This window comes from Oryzias latipes, chromosome 24 (genome assembly GCF_002234675.1).
Source record: "Oryzias latipes chromosome 24, ASM223467v1".
NCBI lineage: Eukaryota > Metazoa > Chordata > Actinopteri > Beloniformes > Adrianichthyidae > Oryzias > Oryzias latipes.
In genome coordinates this window covers 20,195,102-20,211,335 of record NC_019882.2, presented here as the reverse complement: position 1 = coordinate 20,211,335, position 16,234 = coordinate 20,195,102, and the positions used below count along the sequence as shown (strand labels likewise).

The following is a 16,234-nucleotide window of genomic DNA, read 5'->3' as shown; positions in this document are numbered from 1 at the left end:
TCTGGTCAAAGCCGATCATTTCCAGAGTTCAAGTATCCAACAAATTTAGTCTTTCACATCAATCTAACACAAAACACAAACTTCCATCCACGCCGTAACTTATCGACATTTATTCACAAAGAGAAATCCAACTGGAGAGATTGAGATGTCATTGAGCAACATGGAACACAGATGACAGACATCAACGCATGAAAACATTCAAAGACAAACATTTCCGTTCAATTTTATTTATATAGCCCAATCTTACAATAGTCATCTCAATGGGCTTCATACAGGTAATTGTAAAATAAACATGAAATCAGTCATAAAATACAATGGGTACGTGCTAAACTAAACTAAACATACTAAGAAACCGGCATCCCTGCCCAGAAAAAAGACAAAAAAACAAAAATTTCTTCTTGAACTATGTTTTTACAGTACTTTTGAAGTTGGTCTGAAGTTGTGAAAAAACAACCTAACTTTGTGTTTGAAAGTTTGTTTCACCTAAATAGAAATAAAGACAAGAAAACCTCACAAGGACAAAAAGCCATTTCCTGCATTTATTTATCAGGAAACAAAAAGAAACAACATTTTTTAAGCTCCACCTTATAAACACAAACAGATATAACAAATACAAAAATGTTTAGACAATTTCAGCAAAGAAAATCATTAACCCTAAAGCTTAAACTGAAAGCAAAGTCTAAAGTTTCATAAACTACAAACATAAAGAAATCCAAAAACAGAAAACACAAACATAAAATATCAAACAGCAAATCCAGAGTTTGTCAACCCAAATAAACAATCAGTCTAAAGAATGTTTATGTCAGAAAAAAAATACTTCTTGTTTTAAATTTTAATCTAATATCTCATTATAAAAACAAATAAACATAATTACATGTCTTTATTCATTCAAAGCAACGTCTCTGATTTTTTCTTACAGCTCTCGCAGTCTGAAAAATGAGACAAAAATGTGTAAAAATGATTTTTTACAATTTCAGCCAAAAAAAAAGACTAAAGCTCACTCTTCCCATCTTTTTCCTGTCCCTTGAACACACCAGCTGCTTCGCAGGTGATCCTGATACAGATGATGACCTGCAGCTTCAGCTCTGGAGCTGCTGTGACGGACACATATCAGAGTGACACGCTGACCCCCCCCTCAGGGAGAAACCATGAAGGTCACAGACAGCAGCGTGATCCGCTTACACCTTCAGGTCCTCTATGGGATTTCTGTGAAGCGTCTGGAGAAGAGAAAGGAGAGGCTGGTCCTGAGCGGGGCAAAGGTCTTCGGGGTTCCGTTGGAGAGCTTACCTAGACAGTACCTGCCCGAGTTTGGGCTAGTGCCGTGGTGAGTGTGAACAGCAGTATGAGCAGGGGGGGCAGAGGACCTGAAAACATGTTGGGTGGTGTGTTCTCCAGCTTCTTGGTGGATTCCTGCTCTTTTCTGCTGGAGCGTGCCGGGAGTGTGGGCCTGTTCAGGAAGTCGGGCTCTCTGCCTCGCATCAAGGCGCTCAGGGTAAACTACTCCTTTATTTGAAACTACTCATTCTAGTGGGCAATTTGACTTTGTTTCAAATAAAAACGGAAGCAAAACAATTATTAAAAAAAAGTTTTTTCACGTTTTAAGGTAAGTTCATTGTTCATTTTGGAAATGCTGTTTTTGTTTCTCTTTAAATGATGGCATTTCTGTAAGGAACGCGTTTGTGGGATGAACGGCAAAGCTGAGGATGTCCATAAAATGGTTGTCCAGTCTTCCCCGCCACACCATCACACTACCACCACCAAAATATTGGTGCTGTATTGGAGCAGCAATAAGGATTGAGATCTGGGTTCTGTCTGCATCTTGACTTGCTCATCATCCTCATTGGATCACATAACCGTTCTCCCACATCTTGTGGTTCGATGACAGGCCCCCTCTCACTAAACACAAACAATCAGGTTTTTAAAATGCATAAAATAAAATTTTTACTGAGAAATGGAAATGTTTGTCAGGCTTGTTGGGAAATGGAACCAAAAAACCCCAATTGATTTATTTTGATATTTAAAAACGGGAATAAAATCCAGACCCAAGAAGTATAGTAGTAGTATTTGGGTGTTTTTTAGGGCCCGAGCACGGAGTGCAAGGACCCTATTGTAATTCGAATGTTTATTATTATTAGGGCCCGAGCACGGAGTGCAAGGACCCTATTGTATCTGTTAGAGTTATTATTATTATTATTATTATTATTATTATTCTTTTTCTTCCGACGGAAGAGTCGCCTTTTTGAGGCCTTTAACATACCCCAAAACTCACCAAATTTGGCACACACATCAGGAGTCGCGAAAAATTTCGTATTTTACAGGAGATTGGCATGGGCGCACAAAAACGGCTCGACAGCGCCACCTACAGTGACATTTGTCCCGAGCCCCCGCATATGCTTTAACATACAAGCTTGATTTTTTCAGGACATGTTCATCAGATGGAAACCTACAAAAAAGTCTCTTGGTACCAAGCTGTCAGTTGCACAGGAAGTCTGCTATATTGATGTCAATATGTCATTTTTGCTGTATTTTGGTCATTTGCAGGCCTCGCTCTAGAACGAACTCCTCCTAGAGATTTGAGAGTAATGACTCCAAACTTTGGTTTTGTAAACTAGACACATGTCCGATGTTAAATTGCAAAGCTTTTAAGTTTTTATGGATGTTTGTGACCATGGCGGCGCGTCAAAATTGGAGGTCGTTTCGAAAACACGCCATGAAAAGAAAAATGGCCATTACTCAGCCATGCATAATCCAATCTGATCCAAAATTGATGTGCATGATTGTAGTCTGACTCTGAACACATCAGCAGTGAAAAAATCTGGAAAAAGTGTAGCGCCACCTGCTGGCAAGAGGAAATGACATGTTTTACTTGGAGCATCACTGCTCCCAGTAGGATGAGCCGACACACCTGAAAATGACGTCCACCTGTTGAAAAGCCATTGAAGTTTACTCTGACAAAAAACCATAACTTTCAATGCGGGGGTGTGGTCGTGACAGAGCGGCAAAGTTGGGCATCTCGCCATGCACACAAAAGTTGCTCTCACGTGCACATACCTTGTCCAATCTCACTGAAATTCAATGGATATGATGAAGCTTCTATTCTGAACCCATGGATATGACAATCTTGGACGAGCTCTATAGCGCCACCTAGTTATTGCATTGGGCACATTCTGCCCTGTATTTTCTCTTTGCTTTGTCCGATGTGCATGAAATTAAAACTGGAGATACTCTGAAGGGTCCTCTCTCATAATCTGAAGTTTCATGGGTGTACACCTGACGGTGCCTGCGTAACAGGAAGTGGTCGATTATGTGCACCCAAATAATAGAAATTTATTATAAATCAGCCGTTTGTCTCAGGAAGCTGAGATTTCAGAATTAGATGCCTTTAATAACCTCCAGCTTTGATATGTAACACTATAGGGTCTACGAGAAACTTCATCACTTGATTTTTTTAATGAAATTTTGGACTGAACAAAGATTTTTAGCATAAATTCTGTTTAGGTTATCAGCACCAAGAATTCAACTTTCATAGGCATTTATGTGCTACTGCTTCCTAAAAAAATTCAGAATTATTGAAGTTACAGGTGAACTTTTAGACATCATTTCATCCAAAAAGGTCCGAAAACGTCTTTTTAGGCAAAACTGCAAACACCTATTTTTTTGCATAACTTATCTTTCAAATATCAGCACAAAAAAATTAAAAACGGTAGGGATCTGTGTTTGCTGCCTTCCATATTTTTTTCAGACTTAAAAGTGTAACAGATGATTTATAAAAAATCCTTTTTCATCCAAAAACCTGTGTTAAATCTGTCTAGACTCCAAACAAACATTTTTTTATGGTAACTTATGTTTCAACAATCGACACCAATTTTCACAGACCTATAGCTAAACATGTCCCATAGCTACCTGAATATTTTCATAGATATAAAATGAACTGGTCATTCTAACATCTGGCATTCTAACATCTAACATCTTACATGTCAAAGCCTCTCTCAGCCTGGCTCTGCTGAAGGAGTCGTGTTACAACCCCGCCCCCTCCTGCTGGGACCCCTGCTATGTAAATTAGCAAGCAGTGAACAGAGAGATGAGGAGTAAGAATGGCCATTATTCAGGCATGCATAATCCAAAGACAGCCAGTTAAACACTGAAAGACATATTTTTTCGGTATGTCTTTCATACATCTTTAGTATTAAAAACTCTCCAAGATGAATGTGCCTGACTCCACCTGCAGGTGGATCACAGACTTCCTGACGGACAGACAGCAGTATGTGAGGCTGGGGAAGCTCGTCTCAGATACTCGGACCACAAGCACCCGATCCCCCCAGGGCTGTGTCCTTTCACCCCTGTTACTCTCCCTGTACACAAACAGCTGCACAGCTGGTCACCTGTCTGTCAAACTCCTGAAGTTTGCTGACGACACCACTTTCATCGGCCTCATCTCTGACGGAGATGAGTCGGCCTACAGGAGTGAAATAGCCAGGCTGGTGTCATAGTGCAGCGCTAACAACCTGGAGCTTAATGCTCTGAAGACAGTGGAGATGACAGTGGACTTCAGGAAGGCCCCAGCCCCCCTCCCCCCTGTCATCCTCTGTGACTCCCCGGTGACCTCTGTGGAGTCCTTCTGCTTCCTGGGAACCATCATCAGCCAGGACCTCAAGTGGGAGCAGAACATCAGCTCCATCACTAAGAAGGTCCAGCAGAGGATGTACTTCCTGAGGCAGCTGAAGAAGTTTCACCTCCCTGAAAAGATGCTGGTAGACTTCTACGATGCCATCATCGAATCCACCCTCACGTCCTCCATCACAGTCTGGTTCGCTGCGGCCACGGCCAGAGACAAGGCCAAGCTGCAACGCGTCATCCACTCAGCAGAGAAGGTGATCGGCTGCCACCTCCCGTCTCTCCAGGAGCTGCACATCTCCAGGACCTGGAGGCGGGCAGCCAGGATTGTAGCCAACCCCTCTCATCCAGGACATAATCTCTTTCGGCCCCTCCCTTCTGGCAAGAGGCTCCGGTCCATCAGGACCAGGACCTCGCGCCACAAGAACAGCTTCTTCCCCACTGCAGCCAGCCTGCTGAACAGAACCCCAACTCCCCCAGGTGACCCCCCCTCCCCCCCCGCCCACCAAAGGACTGTCGGTGCCACTTACAGGCCCCACCATCCCAGCCCATCTGTGCTCCCACTTTAATTCACCTTACTCTACTGTATATAGTGTGTTGTTGTTGTTAACTTAATTTTTAACTTATTCTTAATTGCACTATACACCAAGTCAAATTCCTCGTTTTGTAAAGTGCGTTCTACTGAACCTGGCAATAAAACTTTTTCTGATTTCTGATTCTGATTCTGATTCTATTAATTATTGTTTTTTATTCATTCAAAATGCAATTAAATCAATATTTTATCTTTTTTCTTTTCCTTTTTCTTTTTTTTTATCTCTTATATCCTTTTTTATAATCAATGTTTGAACTTCTTTTCCTTTCTATTGTCATGGTTTCAGTTTGTTGTCTTGTTTTTCGCTTTAGTTCTTGTTCTGCCTTGTTTGGTTCTGTTTCCTGTTTTATTTTGAAAGGTTTCCTGTCTTGTCATGTTTCTTGAGTTTTACTTCCTTTGGTCCCCATCTGCCCTAATCGTGTTCACCTGTGTCTTGTCTGCCCTGTCTGTATATAAGTCTTGTCTCTGCCTTCCTCCTGTGCTGGTCCATTAACTTCTGCTCATGTTGATCACGTCTTCTTGTCTGGCGTCCATGTCCCTTGCCATGCCACAGTAAGTTTTTGTTTTTAGTTTTGTCATCCTGCTCTGCAGCGCTTTTTGTTAGTTAAATAAACCCACTTGCCCTGAACCCGTTTGCCTCCCGTCTCTGCGCCTGGGTCCTACCTGCTCTCGAGCCTCCCCCCCACACGACATCTATACATCCAATGAAATTAAACTACAAATCAACAAACACAACTGATAACAAATGTCTCTAAAAAATGATGTGTATATTTGCAGAACCTTAAAAACACCAAACAAATAACAAATGCTTCCCAATTAAAGCACAAAAAATGGAACACAAAATGTAAAACCCAAGTTAGAAATTGCAATTTGAAAAAGATACTTTTTTCAGCAGCTTTTCAAAATCAATCACCAATTCTACTCTTCTGTGGATGAAACAAAGAACTCCAGAACAATGAAGCCATTTCTCTAAGTCTCTCTCACCTTCAGTTTTAAACAAGGTCTGTGAAAATCCACCATACATTGGTCACATGAACTCAGAGACCTGCTAAAAGTGCACAATTGTAAAAGCTCTTTTATATAGACAACTGTTTGTTTGCTTAGAGCTCTAAATATAAAAAAAATGCTTTTCTATCACCTAGACACAGATGGAGAACCATATCAACTGGATTAATAACAGGGTGGCATGTTTAGGTTTAAACTTAGACAACATGAAGCTGTCCATCACATTTTTGACCTAAACATGTAAACACATCCTTGGCTCTGCGGTTAGGAAATGGTAATTGGGAATCTCTTTATACCAGGAGCCAGCCTGGCCATTGGAACATCGCCACAGTGCCCATCCAGACTGGGACAGCAACGGGGTCCACTTCAGAGCCGTGAGCTGCTGTGTTTAACTCCAGCTGTCCCAGCAAGGTAGACAACTGCAGCAACATCCACTGACCAAGCTGACAAGCCCTGGCAGAAAAGATCCCCACAAGAAAAACACTGGCTCAGGCAGGCTGGTCAAAAAAAAATAGTTTTGCCATTGTCTTGCAGCTCGCAGATCAAGTGGTTTAGTTTTCCAGTAATGTCAGTCAAGAATGCAAGTTCAGATTCACAATGTTCATATTCACCATATTCAACAGACATCTCCTCCAATAGCACCTTAAAAATCCTGTGCTGTTTTGCTTTGCAGCTGAGGTTGTTTACGATTTTCAGAATAAGAGTCATTATATGTCCAGAGCCAATCACTTCTGCACATAAGGCCTGCTGGTGAATGACGCAGCAGTAATGCAGACATTTTGGAAAGTCTGGGTCAGCTTTACAGTGAGTGATGAAACCTGTTTGTCTATTGATCATAGCAGGAGTCCCATCTGCAGTCACTGCTACCAGCTTTTCTAATTGTACCTTTTTCTGCACAAAAACTCCTTCACCGTGTTATACATTTCAACTCCTCTTGTAGTTGTCTGTTAGGGCAGATGTGTCAGGAGTTCTTCTCTTGTGGAAACCAAAAGCTATGCTGTACTGTTGCCGTCCACAGACTCATCACACTGGACGTTAACCACCTGCACTTTGCAAGATCCCGGTCCAGCTAATTGGCCAAGTTATCAGACATAGCTGACACTCATCTAGACATTGTAGTGGAAATTGAATGAGTTCTATTGTTCTCATCCTTAGGAACAGTGATAGCAATTATCATCATTGCTTGAATTTTTTTCATGCTATATGCAAAAGTCTTTGTCCCTTAAGGCAACAGATTACAGCCCCCCCCCCCCCCCCCCCCCCCCCCCCCAGGCTGCTGTCGTGTTAACAATAGCTTGGAGCTCCAGAATGGACAAGAAAAAACGACGAGAATGGCTCGAGCAGGGCGTTGCTCACGGGGCGGTCGCTCGTGCCATGCGGTCGCACGTGCTCGGGCCCGCTAAATGCTACTTGTAGCTTTAATTATTATTATTATTATTATTCTACCGGAAGAGTCGCCTTTTTGAGGCCTTTAACATACCCCAAAACTCACCAAATTTGGCACACACATCAGGAGTCGCGAAAAATTTCGTATTTTATAGGAGATTGGCATGGGCGCAGAAAAACGGCTCGATAGCGCCACCTACAGTGACTTTTGTCCCGACGCCCCGCATACGCTTTAACGTACAAGCTTGATTTTTGCAGGGCATGTTCTTCAGATGGAGACCTACAAAAAAGTCTGAAAGGACCCACCTGTCACTCGCACAGGAAGTCTGATATATTGAGGTCAATATGTCATTTTTGCTTCATTTTGGACATTTGCAGGCCTCACTCTAGAACGAACTCCTCCTAGAGATTTGTGAATAATGACTCCAAACTTTGGTTTTGTAAACTAAACACATGTCCGATGTTAAATTGCGAAGCTTTTAAGTTTTTACGGATGTTTGTGACCGTGGCGGCGCGTCGAAAATGGAGGTCATTTTGAAAACACGCCATGAAAAGAAAAATGGCCATTACTCAGCCATGCAAAATCCAATATGATCCAAAGTTGATATGCATGATTGTAGTCTGACTTTGAACACATCTGCAGTGGAAGAATCTGGAATAGGTGTAGCACCACCTGCTGGTAAAAGGAAATGACATGTTTTACTTGGAGCATCACTGCTCCAAGTAGGATGAGCCGACACACCTAAAAATGATGTCCACCTGTTGAAAAGCCATTGATGTTTACTCTGATAAAAAGCCATAACTTTCAATGCGGGGGTGTGGTCGTGACAGAGCGGCGAAGTTGGGCGTCTCGCCATGCACACAAAAGTTGCTCTCACGTGCACATTCCTTGTCCAATCTCACTGAAATTCAATAGAGGTGATGAGGCTTCCATTCTGAACCCATGGATATGACAATCTTGGACGAGCTCCATAGCGCCACCTAGATATTGACAAATACATTTTATGTCACATTCTGACCTATCTTTTCTCTGCGCTTCGTCCGACGTGCATGAAATTAAAACTGGAGATACTCAGAAAGGTCCTCTCTCATCATCTAAAATTTCATGGGTGTACATCTGACTGTGCCTTCATAAGGCCCCCCCAAACAGGAAGTGGTCAATTGCACTTACTCATAAAACAAAGCTTCATAGCAAATCAGCCGTTTGTCTCAGGAAGCTGAGATTTCAGAGTTAGATGCCTCTTACAAATCTCCAACTTTGATAGATAGCACTATAGGGTCTACGAGAAACTTCATACCGGTGTTTTTCCTATGCAATTTTGGACTGAACAAAGATTTTTAGCATAAATTCTGTTTAGGTTATCAGCACCAAGAATTCAACTTTCATAGGCATTTATGTGCTACTGCTTCCTAAAAAAATTCAGAATTATTGAAGTTACAGGTGAACTTTTAGACATCATTTCATCCAAAAAGGTCCGAAAACGTCTTTTTAGGCAAAACTGCAAACACCTATTTTTTTGCATAACTTATCTTTCAAATATCAGCACAAAAAAATTAAAAACGGTAGGGATCTGTGTTTGCTGCCTTCCATATTTTTTTCAGACTTAAAAGTGTAACAGATGATTTATAAAAAATCCTTTTTCATCCAAAAACCTGTGTTAAATCTGTCTAGACTCCAAACAAACATTTTTTTATGGTAACTTATGTTTCAACAATCGACACCAATTTTCACAGACCTATAGCTAAACATGTCCCATAGCTACCTGAATATTTTCATAGATATAAAATGAACTGGTCATTCTAACATCTGGCATTCTAACATCTAACATCTTACATGTCAAAGCCTCTCTCAGCCTGGCTCTGCTGAAGGAGTCGTGTTACAACCCCGCCCCCTCCTGCTGGGACCCCTGCTATGTAAATTAGCAAGCAGTGAACAGAGAGATGAGGAGTAAGAATGACCATTATTCAGGCATGCATAATCCAAAGACAGCCAGTTAAACACTGAAAGACATATCTTTTCGGTATGTCTTTCATACATCTTTAGTATTAAAAACTCTCCAAGATGAATGTGCCTGACTCCACCTGCAGGTGGATCACAGACTTCCTGACGGACAGTCAGCAGTATGTGAGGCTGGGGAAGCTCGTCTCAGATACTCGGACCACAAGCACCGGATCCCCCCAGGGCTGTGTCCTTTCACCCCTGTTACTCTCCCTGTACACAAACAGCTGCACAGCTGGTCACCTGTCTGTCAAACTCCTGAAGTTTGCTGACGACACCACACTCATCGGCCTCATCTCTGACGGAGATGAGTCGGCCTACAGGAGTGAAATAGCCAGGCTGGTGTCATAGTGCAGCGCTAACAACCTGGAGCTTAATGCTCTGAAGACAGTGGAGATGACAGTGGACTTCAGGAAGGCCCCAGCCCCCCTCCCCCCTGTCATCCTCTGTGACTCCCCGGTGACCTCTGTGGAGTCCTTCTGCTTCCTGGGAACCATCATCAGCCAGGACCTCAAGTGGGAGCAGAACATCAGCTCCATCACTAAGAAGGTCCAGCAGAGGATGTACTTCCTGAGGCAGCTGAAGAAGTTTCACCTCCCTGAAAAGATGCTGGTAGACTTTTACACCGCCATCATCGAATCCACCCTCACGTCCTCCATCACAGTCTGGTTCGCTGCGGCCACGGCCAGAGACAAGGCCAAGTTGCAACGCGTCATCCACTCAGCAGAGAAGGTGATCGGCTGCCACCTCCCGTCTCTCCAGGAACTGCACATCTCCAGGACCTGGAGGCGGGCAGCCAGGATTGTAGCCAACCCCTCTCATCCAGGACATAATCTCTTTCGGCCCCTCCCTTCTGGCAAGAGGCTCCGGTCCATCAGGACCAGGACCTCGCGCCACAAGAACAGCTTCTTCCCCACTGCAGCCAGCCTGCTGAACAGAACCCCAACTCCCCCAGGTGACCCCCCCTCCCCCCCCGCCCACCAAAGGACTGTCGGTGCCACTTACAGGCCCCACCATCCCAGCCCATCTGTGCTCCCACTTTAATTCACCTTACTCTACTGTATATAGTGTGTTGTTGTTGTTAACTTAATTTTTAACTTATTCTTAATTGCACTATACACCAAGTCAAATTCCTCGTTTTGTAAAGTGCGCTCTACTGAACCTGGCAATAAAACTTTTTCTGATTCCTGATTCTGATTCTGATTCTATTAATCATTGTTTTTTATCTATTCAAAATGCAATTAAATCAATATTTTATCTTTTTTCTTTTCCTTTTTCTTTTTTTTTATCTCTTATATCCTTTTTTATAATCAATGTTTGAACTTCTTTTCCTTTCTATTGTCATGGTTTCAGTTTGTTGTCTTTTTTTTCGCTTTAGTTCTTGTTCTGTCTTGTTTGGTTCTGTTTCCAGTTTTATTTTGAAAGGTTTCCTGTCTTGTCATGTTTCTTGAGTTTTACTTCCTTTGGTCCCCATCTGCCCTAATCGTGTTCACCTGTGTCTTGTCTGCCCTGTCTGTATATAAGTCTTGTCTCTGCCTTCCTCCTGTGCTGGTCCATTAACTTCTGCTCATGTTGATCACGTCTTCTTGTCTGGCGTCCATGTCCCTTGCCATGCCACAGTAAGTTTTTGTTTTTAGTTTTGTCATCCTGCTCTGCAGCGCTTTTTGTTAGTTAAATAAACCCACTTGCCCTGAACCTGTTTGCCTCCCGTCTCTGCGCCTGGGTCCTACCTGCTCTCGAGCCTCCCCCCCACACGACATCTATACATCCAATGAAATTAAACTACAAATCAACAAACACAACTGATAACAAATGTCTCTAAAAAATGATGTGTATATTTGCAGAACCTTAAAAACACCAAACAAATAACAAATGCTTCCCAATTAAAGCACAAAAAATGGAACACAAAATGTAAAACCCAAGTTAGAAATTGCAATTTGAAAAAGATACTTTTTTCAGCAGCTTTTCAAAATCAATCACCAATTCTACTCTTCTGTGGATGAAACAAAGAACTCCAGAACAATGAAGCCATTTCTCTAAGTCTCTCTCACCTTCAGTTTTAAACAAGGTCTGTGAAAATCCACCATACATTGGTCACATGAACTCAGAGACCTGCTAAAAGTGCACAATTGTAAAAGCTCTTTTATATAGACAACTGTTTGTTTGCTTAGAGCTCTAAATATAAAAAAAAATGCTTTTCTATCACCTAGACACAGATGGAGAACCATATCAACTGGATTAATAACAGGGTGGCATGTTTAGACAACATGAAGCTGTCCATCACATTTTTGACCTAAACATGTAAACACATCCTTGGCTCTGCGGTTAGGAAATGGTATTTGGGAATCTCTTTATACCAGGAGCCAGCCTGGCCATTGGAACATCGCCACAGTGCCCATCCAGACTGGGACAGCAACGGGGTCCACTTCAGAGCCGTGAGCTGCTGTGTTTAACTCCAGCTGTCCCAGCAAGGGAGACAACTGCAGCAACATCCACTGACCAAGCTGACAAGCCCTGGCAGAAAAGATCCCCACAAGAAAAACACTGGCTCAGGCAGGCTGGTCAAAAAAAAATAGTTTTGCCATTGTCTTGCAGCTCGCAGATCAAGTGGTTTAGTTTTCCAGTAATGTCAGTCAAGAATGCAAGTTCAGATTCACAATGTTCATATTCACCATATTCAACAGACATCTCCTCCAATAGCACCTTAAAAATCCTGTGCTGTTTTGCTTTGCAGCTGAGGTTGTTTACGATTTTCAGAATAAGAGTCATTATATGTCCAGAGCCAATCACTTCTGCACATAAGGCCTGCTGGTGAATGACGCAGCAGTAATGCAGACATTTTGGAAAGTCTGGGTCAGCTTTACAGTGAGTGATGAAACCTGTTTGTCTATTAATCATAGCAGGAGTCCCATCTGCAGTCACTGCTACCAGCTTTTCTAATTGTACCTTTTTCTGCACAAAAACTCCTTCACCGTGTTATACATTTCAACTCCTCTTGTAGTTGTCTGTTAGGGCAGATGTGTCAGGAGTTCTTCTCTTGTGGAAACCAAAAGCTATGCTGTACTGTTGCCGTCCACAGACTCATCACACTGGACGTTAACCACCTGCACTTTGCAAGATCCCGGTCCAGCTAATTGGCCAAGTTATCAGACATAGCTGACACTCATCTAGACATTGTAGTGGAAATTGAATGAGTTCTATTGTTCTCATCCATAGGGACAGTGATAGCAATTATCATCATTGCTTGAATTTTTTTCATGCTATATGCAAAAGTCTTTGTCCCTTAAGGCAACAGATTACAGCCGCCCCCCCCCCCCCCCCCCCCCCCCCCCAGGCTGCTGTTGTATTAACAATAGCTTGGAGCTCCAGAATGGACAAGAAAAAACGACGAGAATGGCTCGAGCAGGGCGTTGCTCACGGGGCGGTCGCTCGTGCCATGCGGTCGCACGTGCTCGGGCCCGCTAAATGCTACTTGTAGCTTTAATTTTACTCGTAACCCTTCTGCTATCCTATGCACTTTAACATTGGGAGTTGGGTCATCTAGACCCACTAGACAGTGCTCTGAACCTTTTTTCTTCAATGATTTGTGATCTTCACTGGTGTCCATGGATTACATGAAATCTTTCCACCTTTCTCCACCTTTGTCATGGTAGGGAGAACACGTCAATGTAAGGGGGGGGGTCATCTAAGATAGCACAAGAGTTAAAGGGTAACTGCTGAAAATGCATCACATCTCAGAAGGAATAGAACCTTCAACGGTTTAATGTATTAGGATTAAAAACTGGATGAAGTGTTGTTGGGTTATTTTTTAACAGTTTGTTGGTCAATAAAAGAGAAATCATTTGAAATAATCAATGTACTAAAAAAAAAAAAAATCCGCCTCAGCAAGTTTGACTCTTATTCTATTTTTGTTCTCAAATTGAAGGGTTTTGTGCCATTTTTTTATCATTCGTTTAGCCTTTATTTAGTTCTTCTGGAATGGCCCGTGTTTGCCTTTTCAGGCCAAACTGAACGGCGGTGAGGGCTGCCTGTCCACGGCCCCGCCGTACGACGTCGCTGCCCTCATCAAACAGTTCTGCAGGGAGCTTCCAGAGCCGCTCCTGCCATGCGAGCTCCATGCAGCTCTACTGAAGGCGCAGACGCTGCCCGGCCTGCAGGACAGGATGTCTGCCCTCCAGCTGCTGTCCTGCCTGCTGCCTGCAAGAAACTGCTCCAGTCTGCATTACCTCTTTCACTTCCTGTCCAAAGTTTCTCAGAGGTACAAAAAAATTCAAACCTCTTAGAGTTTGTCTGCTTTTGTCCTTTTTTCATGTTTGGTCAGATAGGAACCCTTTGCCTGAAGTTTGTTTTAGTACGTCTGTTTGAGTATAAGTATACTGCAGAGCATGTGTGCTGTAGTACACAAATATATTAATATTTTAGAGTAAATTGGAACATTTCAAGTTTATAATTTATACATGGTATGTAAAAGTCAACCTTGTCTTATTGTGAGGTAGACTGAGTTCAGATCCAAATCGGCTTAAAGACAATGAAATACCCGATTGTTATACTTTTTGAAAACATGTTTTAACTTTGAAAGAAATATTGTAAATTCTAAATTTGAATTTGGAAATAAAGCAAAACCTAAAACTGTTATCAAATAGAAAACAATTATTTGTAACGGCTGCTGCTCTGTATTTCCATCTTTTATTTTCTTTCCATTTTGGTCCTCAATTTTAAGTTTCAATTGTGAATTTTAGTTTTTAGCATTGATCCTAATTTGGAGTGGGGGTGGGGCTTTGAGCCCTAGTGGCTACCAGGACATGGTTGACATTGGACAACGTGATGGCGGTTATGGTGTCATTTTCACCTCAGGACGTCATCCGTCCTCTGAACCAAACTTTGGGAGAGTATTAGAACCACATCAAATCCAAGTAAAATTTCATAGCAGTGATAAAAATATGTAAAATTGTTTCTGGAAATATTTTTTAACAGACACTATCCTCAAATTATTGTCTTTAAAAAATTTTTTTTAAGAATTTAAAGATTTGTGTTTCAGTGGATCTGGAAAAATATGTAAAAGCTACAACAACAAAACATTTTGGTTAGAATAATTGTGATCTTAGTGAGCTAAAAATAAAACTCCAACAGCAAATCTGGGTAAAGCGACTGAGGCCACAAATGTCTACAGAGCTAAAAGGGTCAAAAAGCTGTTTAACCCGTCGGAGTGAGGAAAAAATGTTTTCTCTTCAGAAATGATGAGTGGCTGTTGCTCAGCGAGCTGGACAGCTATTCCAGTTATTTGTCAGATGTTCAAATCCCTGGAGCATCCGTGCATAAATTTCAGAAAACTAAAATGTGTTCAAGTTTCTAAATGGTGCAAAATGTCACCTATAGTGTTAGAAATGAGCAGTTAAATGTTATTCTGGCTCTTGTCTGGTCTTTATTCTGTAAAGTTGAAAAAGTAAATAAAAACAGATTGATAATTGGATTCGTTTGAAGTAGAAAAAAAACAAGTCTTCTCACAAATTTTTATTTTCAGATGCTCTGAAAACCTGATGACCAGCTCAAACCTGGCGACGGTCTTCATGCCGTGTCTTTTGCCGCCTCCAAACAAGACGGAAATGTCCCAAGTCCGGCTGGAGCTGCGAGTCCTCGTCCTGCAGACCTTCATCGAAAACCCCCATCTGTTTGGTAATGATCCATCCTGCAAGCCGTCTGTTCAACCTGCCTGTTCTGATCACTGAATGTTCCAGGAGTGATTCCCAAAGCTGTAATGGACAGCATGGACTATTTTCTGAATTTCCATCCTCAGAAGGATGGATGCTCAAAAAAGGGAAAGAAAAACAGTGTCAAAGGTGACGCCTAAAGTTTTTTAATTTTTTTTATCTTCTTATTGTAAATATGAAATGGACAAAAAACATCTTTTTTCTTTGTGAAATGCTCACAGCGTCTCTGAAGTCGATGCCTTGGGTTCAGGGGAAGAGCAGACCCACAGTGTCCCAGAATCGAACGCCCGTCGACAAACCCCGACTGAGGAGAAGCTCTGGCATCAACAATTTTCCCAACGTGCAACTTTTCAGGTCTACTCTGCCACAAGCAGGTAAAAGCAGAACATTTCTAGCAAATGTTTCAGACCTGCAGTTTGGTTTTATGGTTTCAAATTCCAAAGATTTCTGCAGAATGGTGGATGGGGAGAAACTGCAGCTCTCGAGCTGGAGACGACGTTCCTCACCTTTAGCCTGAGCTTCCTCTTCTCCCTGCACTAATCCAGGATGTTTTTATTCTGTAAAGAGAAGGACCTCTATTGCACTTTTTTTTGTGAAGTTGTTTTTAAATAAATATCTTTTTGTCGACCGTTGACTGTGCCCTCACACTTTGCATTGCACATGTGCAGGACAAGTCTTTAAAGGAGGAATTTAAGTTGAAGATGCTGCTGCATGTGTGCCTCGATCAGTTTATTTTATTTGAACAGCACTTCTACATTAATGACAGTGTTTTAAAAAATCCTTTATTCATAACAACCGCATCACGATAAAACCTGAAATAAGATTTGAATGGAAATTGGAAAATACAAAATGAATGACCAATTGGACACAAGCCCAACGCCCAGCTTTAGAAACTCAAACCCCTGTTCTATATGTCCTCTTATTATTTTG

General features: G+C 42.0%; 1 protein-coding gene across 1 annotated transcript; it reads left to right on the top strand.

Moving 5' to 3' along the window:
• The first annotated feature begins 1,055 nt into the window (after positions 1–1,055).
• On the top strand, positions 1,056–15,943 carry arhgap11b (Rho GTPase activating protein 11B). The gene is made up of 7 exons (XM_004083976.4): positions 1,056–1,324; positions 1,396–1,492; positions 13,598–13,854; positions 15,118–15,269; positions 15,332–15,433; positions 15,526–15,678; positions 15,748–15,943. Exons 1-7 carry the CDS (start codon positions 1,149–1,151, stop codon positions 15,819–15,821), a joined length of 1,011 nt encoding a protein of 336 aa, XP_004084024.1. The 5' UTR covers positions 1,056–1,148; the 3' UTR covers positions 15,822–15,943.
• The last annotated feature ends 291 nt before the right edge of the window (positions 15,944–16,234 follow it).

Excerpts from the sequence above, each read along its gene's own strand:
- arhgap11b (XM_004083976.4), top strand. The coding sequence starts at position 1,149 with ATGAAGGTCACAGACAGCAGCGTGATCCGCTTACACCTTCAGGTCCTC. Across the intron at positions 1,493-13,597 it reads CTCGCATCAAGGCGCTCAGG|GCCAAACTGAACGGCGGTGA; the intron begins GTAAACTACTCC and ends TTGCCTTTTCAG. Across the intron at positions 15,270-15,331 it reads CGAAAACCCCCATCTGTTTG|GAGTGATTCCCAAAGCTGTA; the intron begins GTAATGATCCAT and ends TGAATGTTCCAG.